The sequence below is a fragment of the Malus sylvestris genome, chromosome 10 (genome assembly GCF_916048215.2).
Source record: "Malus sylvestris chromosome 10, drMalSylv7.2, whole genome shotgun sequence".
NCBI classification, from domain to species: Eukaryota; Viridiplantae; Streptophyta; class Magnoliopsida; order Rosales; family Rosaceae; genus Malus; species Malus sylvestris.
In genome coordinates this window covers 21,580,780-21,590,799 of record NC_062269.1, presented here as the reverse complement: position 1 = coordinate 21,590,799, position 10,020 = coordinate 21,580,780, and the positions used below count along the sequence as shown (strand labels likewise).

Here is a 10,020-nt window from a genome sequence, read left to right as displayed (position 1 = left end):
TATCTATACTGAGGGATAGACTTAACTTCACAATGAGCTATCAATAATATAATTCAAATTCAACTTTGGCGACAATCAAATCTAAAATCTTTCACTTACAAGTGAAGAGGAATACTACTATACCGTAGTACTAAGTGGTTCGATATTATATAATTTAATTTGAAAATTGTTATTGGCACTTCATAATAATTTCCTTTAATTTAAGTAATTAATTCCATATTTTGATTACGTTACGGTTCTTTGTGCTAAGCAACTGAGCGTCAAAGTTTTCTCTCAAGACAGTGCCTTGTCATCCAATCCACTCAACACACGCCACATTGACATTCAACTAAAACGACATGTAAAACATGTCGTACATGTTCTTTTATTAATACCGGAACAAAAATGGTCTCTCCTTTCCCATTACAAAACAGTGCAATTAAGAAATGAAAATCTCTCTCTCTCTCTAACTTCTGAGGGATCCTGTTTCCGCAACACAACAACTCACATTAATTAGTTTTACCTCACTTTCTCTCCTCCACATCAAACTTTCCGGGAAAATCAAGGGGCCGGGAAAATTACAAAAGGGGGAAAAGAAAAACAAAAACAAAAACAAAAACAAAACCTCATGAGGGCTCCGAAAAGGCCGATCCACACCGTATGGACATGGGCGCGACGCCAGCCGTCCAAAGTTCAGGCCTTTCTGGCCGTCGTTTCGGGCATGGCGGCGCTGGTTCTGCTCCGATTCATCGTCCACGATCATGACAATCTCTTCGTTGCAGCTGAGGCGGTGCACTCGATTGGAATCTCCGTTCTTATCTACAAGCTTATGAAGGAGAAGACTTGCGCTGGTAAAGTTTCGAGCTTTTTAGGTCTTTTTTTAATGGGTGGAAAATTTGGGATTTTAGGGATTGTTGATGCAATTGATTTTTATTTTTTTGCTGAGTCGACTTTGGTACTTGCTTTTCTGTTGTGGGGAATGGGGGATTATTATTAATTTTTGTTTTATATTAGTGGAATTTCGCATGCAAAGTTTCCTGTATTGGGTTTGTTTGGTTTGTGAGAAAATTGTTGTCAATGGAAGGAAAATCTAGGTTTTGTTGCTTAACCAAAAAAATTCTGGGCTTGATTTATTTTCGTGAAAAAAAATCTGGGTTTTGTTGGTTGGTGATATAATTGTTTCAAAATAATTTCATGATTCTATCAGTTTAGAAATGAGGAACTAGACTTGTGTTTCTTTTCCTTGTTTTACCAACGTGTTGAATATGTTTTGGGCCAAGAAACTCGTGGAAGTTTGATTGGAAGATAATGGAATTGTTTGCAGGCCTATCACTCAAAACGCAGGAATTAACAGCTATGTTTTTAGCTGTGAGATTATATTGTAGTGTTGTTATGGAATATGATATACACACCCTGCTAGATTTAGCTACCCTGGTGACGACCCTCTGGGTTATTTATATGATCCGGTTCAACTTGAAGTCTAGTTACATGGAGGATAAAGACAACTTCGCAATATATTATGTCGTAAGTTTCTCTCTTCATCATTGTTATCTTCGTCGTTCTTTCTATTTTACAATGAAGTGTTATATGTGAAGGGGATTCTTACATTTCTAAAAGTATATGTGAAGGGGAATGCTTACATTTATAAAGTTGATTGACTTCATTTTTCTGTGATGATGCATCATGAAGTTTATTCTTGACCAAAATATTAAGTTGCTTACTAGTTGTTATGAATAAGTTGCGTTCTTTCTGCTACTAATTTCTTTTTTGATTTTATCCAGGTGGTACCATGTGCTCTGTTAGCCTTGTTTATTCATCCATCAACTTCTCATCATTTGCTGAACAGGATTTCCTGGGCATTTTGTGTGTATCTGGAAGCCGTTTCTGTACTGCCCCAGTTGCGGGTCATGCAAAACACAAAGGTCAGATTTCATAGAATGAAAAACTTGAATGTTTATGGTTTCACAGCTTTGACTGCTTGCTTACATGATGATTCATTTTATATTTATACTTTCAGATTGTTGAGCCATTCACAGCTCATTATGTGTTTGCACTAGGTGTCGCCAGGTTCCTCAGCTGTGCCCATTGGGTTCTCCAGGTTGGATCTTTATACATGCTTTATCTGTATTAGTTTGTTTTTGTTTGTGGCATTTTGGAAAAATGGTTATTTTGCAAGACACTAGATGAGTGTCTGAATGGATTCTTAAATGCTGTTTATGATGTGTTTTGAATCAATTCCCATGTCGGCACCTTGTTGGTTGGCTTTAATCACATATTTGAAAGTAGCATATTGATCATAAACTAGCAGTATATAACAATTTTCCTACTTTTGTTTTTTTTCAATGACGAAGTGAGACTCTTGTTGTGTCATAAGTTGCTTTTAAAAGTTGTTGTCATCCGTCCCGGCTCTGACATTTGCTCTAGTTGTATAGAAATTTACTTTTCCTACTTATAGTTTTTCTTAATGATGAACTGAGACCCTTGTCGTGGCATAAGTTGCTTTTAAAAGTTGTCCATCCGTCTGTGCTCTGACACTTGCTCTAGTTATATAGAAATGTATGGACATTTAATTGTTCAGTCTTAGAAGAATCATACTTCCCAATTTGTTTGGTTTTTGCTGAATGGTATGAGCTCACTGCAATATGCCACTAGTAAAACTTAATCTATTGCTCTAACAGGTATTAGATACTCGCGGACACTTGCTTGTAGCCTTGGGGTATGGGTTATGGCCGTCCATGGTTCTTATTTCAGAAATTGTCCAGACTTTCATATTAGCAGACTTCTGTTACTACTACATCAAAAGGTTAGCCTCAAATCCATTATGTTATTGCCAAGTTTCCTTTTCTTTTCCCAAGTGCATGTTCTTTCATTCAACCTCTACATACCGGACATTTTTGTTTTGGCAGTGTTTTCGGAGGGCAGCTTGTCCTCCGTCTCCCTTCCGGAGTTGTATGAGTTATCTCCTGTTCTGCTTTGGTCTGTGAGCATACTGCCGTCAAAGACGTTAACGTAGCTAGGCAATGTGGCTGGTGAAATTGTTGTTTTAAGTTCCCCTTTTTTGCTCTCCACAAAGGTTCTAAGTTCTCTCTTTCTATGAACAAAAAAATCATGACTGGGGATGAAGTGGGTTGTTTGTAAATTTGGAGATGGAGTGGATTTAATTTAATATTTATAATTTAGACATGGATTGTCAGAAATGGGTTCATGTTTTTTCTAGCGAGTGCTAACATTTTGCTAAAAGTTACTATATATTAGACTTGTTTCGACCATCCAATGATGTTCTACCATATAACAATTGATAAAAGTCATTCCGGCCACGAAAGCCAGGATCATTCCCCTTTCACCGCCCCCTTCCCATTCCTTCGTGATCTTCTTGCTGTGTTCAATGATGTACTCCAGCACATACACTACGGTGTTACTGCAATTGTTGCCATGAGGTCATTTTCAACCGAGCCGGTCAAAGGGTTATAGATCAAAACATAATCAGTTTTGATACAAAACTCATCTTCATTAGAGGGCTGGGCCAAAAAAATTTGGTACCCACTAGGCCAAAATATAGCCATGCCAGACGGTTGGGCAAACATAACCTGCCAGTCAACCCTGAAAGTTGGGCTCAGCTGTGATGCTAGCTGATATCATGTAGTCTTTCTTTTTTAGATGAAATTAATAAAAAAATATTCTAATTTTTTCCTGTAACTATCTAAGTCATTTCTCACATTTTTTTTTCACCCTTCCATACTATATTACCTAACTTTAATGTCAAAGTTATGTTGGAGGGATCATTTCTCCAATTAGGTTAAAGTTAATGGACCATTTTTCTCTAGTTGGATTACAGTTGAGAGACCAATGGTAATGAATTTTAGTTGAGGGACCATAGCTGCACATTTTGATGAGTTGAGGGGCTAATGGTAATGGATTTTTAGTTAAAGAATTATTGCTCCAATTGAGTTAAAGGTAAATGATCATTGCTACAATTTATTCAAGTTGTTAACACGCAAGTAAAAATAAAATATTTAATAACATGAAACTTAAAACAATATTTAGCGACAAGTGATCCTCACAATATATCCGGAAACCTTATTTTAATATGTTAGTTTTAATTCAATTAACCAATAAAATTAAACAACAAACCTCAAATAATAAATATTGAGGGGGCTAAAAAATAGCCCATTTCCATTTCGGTTGGAGATTATATATAGATATGACTTAATACTGTTCATTAAAAATTAATTTCTTGCATAACTATAATCTAAATGGGGCTAAACGCAACCCATTCGATTGGAGATGACTAATCTGTCAGAGCGCGTCTGCTTGCGTTTAGCTTCTCCGGAGACAATTCAAGACACTTCTCCATCTGGTCCAAGATTGCCGGCACTCCTAGATAGACAGCCCAAAACATATTCATGTACTCCTCCTTGTCATATCCAACTTCTTCCGTCAACCTCCCACAAAACCCTTCAGGTCTGATTTGGTACTGAGGTGATTATGAAAAAAGTTGGTATCAAAAAAAGCTGTGAGCTTTTTTGTGTTTGGTAAACATTTAGCTTTAGTTTTTTTTCACAGTTTTGGGTGAAAAAAAATCAAAAATAAGAAGCTGCAAAACCCAGCTTTGAAAAACCAGCTTTTTTTCACATTTGTTTTACATAAAAGTTTACCAAACACGAGAATACTGTTTTTTTGTTTCAAAAGCATTTTTACAAAAAAGTTTACCAAACACTCTACAGCTTTATTTCACAGTCGCTTATTCTCACAGCACAACAAAAGCAACTTTTTTTTCAAAGCACATCAATACCAAACCAGTCCTCAATGTGATCTTCAATTATCTCAGGCAGCTCTCTTTCCAGCTTGAAGCTGATCCCCTCTTCTGTGACCCTTCCATCAATTGTTTTTTCGGTGATTGGTAAGAACTCTTGTAACACTGTGAAGCTCAAAAAAGGGGGTTTTGGAGACTAATTCGGGATCTGAGCCAATCATCATGGTTCCGGCACCATCCCCAATAAGGCAATGTCATTGGCAACGCGAAGGCCGGCCACGCTGCCTGAACACCTGAGAGGTAGAGCATGACCCTTTCAGTCTGGATACGGAGTCCAAGTCTATTTGCTAGGTAAACATCACCACCCGCCAGTCAAGCTTCGTTGGATGAGACAGGCTAAGTGGGTTATATCTAAAGAAGGTTTCCCCATTTTTGATGCAAGCATTTGTGAAGTTTCAATTGCCATCTGTGTTACAGCTTCATTGCACATGTGTAGTCTTTGCCTTATAGTTATACCTGTAAACGGGTCGGTTTATTGGGTATGGGTCGGGTTGGACATGACTCGTTAAGTTAACAGGTCATCCGAACCCAACCCGTTAAGCTAACTGGTCATCCGTTTCACCCGTTAACAACAATTATTATTATTATTATTATTTTGCCTAGAGTTTATATTTTGTTGTTAAGACTTTACTGAAATTACTAAAACATCCTCAACTAACGAGTGTTAACGGGTGCTAACGAGTCTAACAGGTTGACCCAAAATGACTCGTTATTTAACGGGTTGTTAACGGGTTCATCCGTTAGCGACCCGACTTGTTAAGCATCCACCCAAATGTTAGGTCTACTCATAGTGGGTGTGCCTTCAATTGTGCAATTGCTTGACAGAGATCGTTGCCAAGTGATCTTTTTTATGTGTCGCTAGTTTAATACTGACTCACATAGGAGTGGGAGCATTAAGCGAGACAATGGTCTAATATTAGTGAACACTAACCGATGTTGGTACAATGATGACCTGTACATTTTGGCAATGATGGCCAGAAAAGTTTTATACATCGATGACCCAAAGGCCATGAGGGGATGAAAAGTTATTCAAAAGATTGATCATAGAGGAGGGTATGATATTCCGGAACAAGATCCTGATGACGGCAACAACGACAACTTTGTTGACCAACATCTTGAAACTTTGATAGAAATTGGTACAAAAACACTCCGGGATACAAATCTTGTTTAAGAACCGTTTCAGGCAATTGGAGTTGCTAAAATTGAAATACCGATGGAGTCAATTGCAATTGACCTCGATGATTTGCCAAGATACAATGCAACTGGGGATCGGAATGGCGATATTGATGTATCAACCGACGAGGAGGAATGGGATTCTGAAGATGATGAAAATGACAATAATGATAATATTGATGATAGTTCCAACGAAGATTAATGTAAACTTGTGAATTTAAGTCAATTTATATTCTATTTTATTTTGTATGCAAATAAAATAATTTTTTTTTTTACATTTGTAATAAAATGAGGGATATAAATTAGATCCAAGTTCAAAAATTGAGCCACTTTCTGATTGAGTCCAGTTCCATATGCCTTATCAGTTTAGGTTCAATTGATCTTTTTATGCCCATTTTACCCTTTATAATCTAAATGAAAAGTATATTTAAATTTCTTGATTTCTCCAAGTTTTGAATCTTGAAAATGCCTTTAATCTATCCAATATCCAAGGAAAAAAAAATTAAAATCAAAATTCATGGCGCGTTTTTATCAACAACAAAATCTACAGTGATATAATTATCTAAATATTATTCTTTTTTTTTGTTTCCAAAAGAAAGAAATTTTATTATCTTCGAATGGAAATGTTTACATTTGAAGCCAAAGTATTAAATAGCCATTCTGGCTCAATGATAGGAGCATATTTATGCGACTTTGTTATCTTATTTCTTTGTGTAACATCTCACATCGCCCAGGGGAGTGATCCTTAAATGTATATTCTCATCCCTACCTAGCACGAGGCCTTTTGGGAGCTCATTGGTTTTGGATTTCGTAGGAACTCCGAAGTTAAGAGAGGAAGCCAGAGCACTCCCAGGATGGGTGACCTACTAGGAAGTTGCTCGTGAGTTCCCAAAAACAAAACCGTGAGGGAATGGTAAGCCCAAAGCAGACAATATCGTGCTACGGTGGTGGAACGGGCCCGGTAAATGGTCCGCCCTGGGCCAGGATGTGAAAAATGGTATCTGAGTCAATCCCTGGCCGGAAGTGTGTCGATGAGGACATTGGGCCCCTAAGGGGGGTGGATTGTAACATCTCACATTGCCCAGGGGAGTGATCCTTAAATGTATATTCTCATCCCTACCTAGCATGAGGCCTTTTAGGAGCTCACTGGTTTCAGATTTCGTAGGAACTCCGAAGTTAAACGAGAAGGAGGTCAGAGCACTCCCAAGATGGGTGACCTACTGGGAAGTTGCTTGTGAGTTCCCAAAAACCGTGAGGGAATGGTAAGCCCAAAGAGGACAATATTGTGTTACGGTGGTGGAACGGGCTCGTGATGTGGTGGACCGGGGCCGGGATGTGACACTTTTCATTTTCTTCGTTAATTTCCATTTATTTTGGTAATTTATCTAATTTTCGTATTATTGTAGGTCCAATTGGTAAAGATGATAATAAATAGCTAAATGGAGCAATTTGGAGCAGTTTTGGACTTGAATTGGACAGCAAGCTTGGATAGCATATGGGTTGATGTTTTTGGTGTTTAAATGGTGCTAGATATGTGCTAAAATCTAGTGAAATTAAAGTTGAGGCTTCAAATACACAAGAAAGAGGAATCCTAGTTGGAGAGGAACCTTATGTTATCCAACCTTATCTTATCCTATCTTACCTTATCTTATCTCCAACTGTAAAGAGGAATCCTTATCACATTCCAACACTTCCTATCTGATTCTAGGAGTCCTAAAATAATTCAAATAACCTAATCGTTTTCCTCCTAGGGTTTAGCTGTGCCCTTTGTCCTATATATACACACTGTCGTTGCAAATACCAGAGGGGAGCAGAGAGAGATTGTGCTGCAGCCTGCATCCAGAAGGAGAAGTGTGCCGCGCCTACCATTCATCCATTGAAGTTGCTGGAATTTTTAGAGTTCTTTCTATCTTTATTTTAAGTTTCAATGTTTATTTTAGATTATTTTTTAGTTATGATGAATATGTGTAATTAAGTTTCTTTTTAGCTAGAGGTGAATTCGAAGCCATGATCATATGCTTTATATAGATTGATTACATCCAGTTATTGTTTCATAAAACATGAATGCGATTTACTTATCTGCTTTATAGAGAACTTATTCTTGTATGTTTATTAAGGAGGCATACTTAGTTTGCATGCAGGGATTTGATGCTAGAATATAAGGGAATTTCACCTAATCGTTATGAACTTATATTTGTAAGTAGTAAAAGTCACTAGTCATGATTGAGTTAAGTAAATTCCTGGCAGGAGTATCATGCTTTTCATAGTTACGAATGCTTTGTCAATACTTATGATTTTACATCAATGAACATGCATAATTAACCTTGAAACTAACTAATTAATCATAATTAGCAGAAATAAAAAAATTATCTATTCTAAAATTGAGGAGTGAATTGACTGTAGCTTGGTTACAGTCACAAGTTTGCCATCCAATTTCACCTTATTTACAAGAAACCCATCACGTTTGGCCTGGTATTGGGGCTGAGTTGTTTTGGGCCGCGCATGATGCTTTCCCTGGGCTTTCTCATTTGCTGGTGTGAGGCCGGCCTTTTGGGAGTCTAAATGACGAGACTGCCCATCTGGGCTCACCATCGGGATTACAAGTTAAAAGGGTGGAGTTGTCATTTCGTTCTTGGGGTTTCACAGGTATTGGGGTTAGGTTTTCCCACTTCCCATCATTTCCTTCTTCTTTCTTCAAGCTAGCCGTGACACACAGAGAGATATAGAGCCCTGACAGAGACGGATAGATGGAGACAGATAGAGAGAGAGAGGGAGAGGGAGAGGGAGAGGGAGATGGGAGCGGTAAGGGCAGGATGACTGCCCATCTGTGCTTCAATCCATGCCGTCACAGAGAGATAGAGACAGAGAGAGATATAGAGAGAGAGCGGGAGGGGAGAGGTAGGGGTCGGGATCACTGCTCATTCTCTGTTGCATCGTCAGATAAGTTGTTTCAAATTTAAATTTTTACTTTTTTTTATTGTTTCTTGCATTTATGGTTGCCTGGATGTGGTGATTGAAAGGTCAAAAAAAATTTGCAAATCTTTTTTCCATGTTTGGTTAGGTTAGGCTTCTGTATTTTTTTAATCGATTTGGGGATTTTCTGGGTCTCTATATATGGTTGCTTTTGGGTTTTTCATCTCATTCTCGGTTTATCTCTTTCAGATAATTTTTCCAACATTCGTTCCTTACCTTCTTTTTACGTTTTCAAATTTTTTATCTGAGCTTTTGCCATTCGTGTTTGATTACAATATTTATGGCTGTAATAAACCCTTTGAGTGTATTGTTAGCTTCTGTTTAGACTGTTGTTAGTTGTTGTTAAGTTGCTGCCATTTTTTGGTAATTAGTATTAAAAAGTGTTTTTTTTTTTAAAGAAGTTTTTATTCTGTGATTTGAATTGGAACAAAATCAGTAAACACAACAGATTGATTTACAATCTGTGATTTTCTTAAAAAATGCCATATTTAAGTTGAGCTCTGTTTTAAATTATTTGTATTTTTGCCTCTGTGTCTGTTTATGTACATATCTGTGTTTATGTGCAAATATACAAAATCAGTAAACACAACAGATTGATTTACAATCTGTGATTTTCTTAAAAAATGCCATATTTAAGTTGAGCTCTGTTTTAAATTATTTGTATTTTTGCCTCTGTGTTTGTGTATGTACATATCTATGTGTATTTGCAAATATTTATGCCTGTAATAAACCCTTTGAGCGTATTGTTAGCTTCTGTTTTAGACTGTTATTAGTTATTGTTAAGTTGCTGCCATTTTTAAATAATTAGTGTAAAATTTTGTTGTTTTTTTAAAGAAGTTTTTCTTCTGTGATTTGAATTGGTAATTAGTGTGTAAAACCCTTTGACTAATTTGAATGCGATATTTTTATTTCGATTGTTTAAGAACAAGAAAACTAATTTTTCTTCTCTTTTTTATGGATTGCAGGAAACGTACCGCCCACTCGGGATTTTGTATTATAGGTTTCATTCACTAACCCTAAATTTTTAATGTTGTGCGACTATAACTGTTTGTGGCTTACTTATTTGTGTTGTCCAAAATATT

At 37.0% G+C, this 10,020-nt stretch overlaps 1 protein-coding gene and 1 pseudogene across 1 annotated transcript; one reads left to right on the top strand and one right to left on the bottom strand.

Annotated features, from left to right (window-relative positions):
• Positions 1-400: 400 nt before the first annotated feature.
• LOC126586274 (uncharacterized) lies at positions 401-3,248 on the top strand. The gene is made up of 6 exons (XM_050251080.1): positions 401-830; positions 1,304-1,503; positions 1,761-1,901; positions 1,997-2,077; positions 2,658-2,782; positions 2,886-3,248. The coding sequence occupies exons 1-6, from the start codon at positions 608-610 to the stop codon at positions 2,932-2,934; spliced, it is 819 nt and encodes a 272-aa protein (XP_050107037.1). The 5' UTR covers positions 401-607; the 3' UTR covers positions 2,935-3,248.
• Positions 3,214-8,557, bottom strand: LOC126584316 (type III polyketide synthase B-like; annotated as a pseudogene).
• Between the last annotated feature and the right edge of the window lie 1,463 nt (positions 8,558-10,020).

What these genes read in the sequence shown, in the direction of transcription:
- LOC126586274 (XM_050251080.1), top strand. Translation starts at nt 608, where the DNA reads ATGAGGGCTCCGAAAAGGCCGATCCACACCGTATGGACATGGGCGCGA. An exon ending in ACTTCGCAATATATTATGTC is followed by an intron (nt 1,504 to 1,760) that starts GTAAGTTTCTCT and finishes GATTTTATCCAG; the next exon opens with GTGGTACCATGTGCTCTGTT. An exon ending in GGGTCATGCAAAACACAAAG is followed by an intron (nt 1,902 to 1,996) that starts GTCAGATTTCAT and finishes TTATACTTTCAG; the next exon opens with ATTGTTGAGCCATTCACAGC.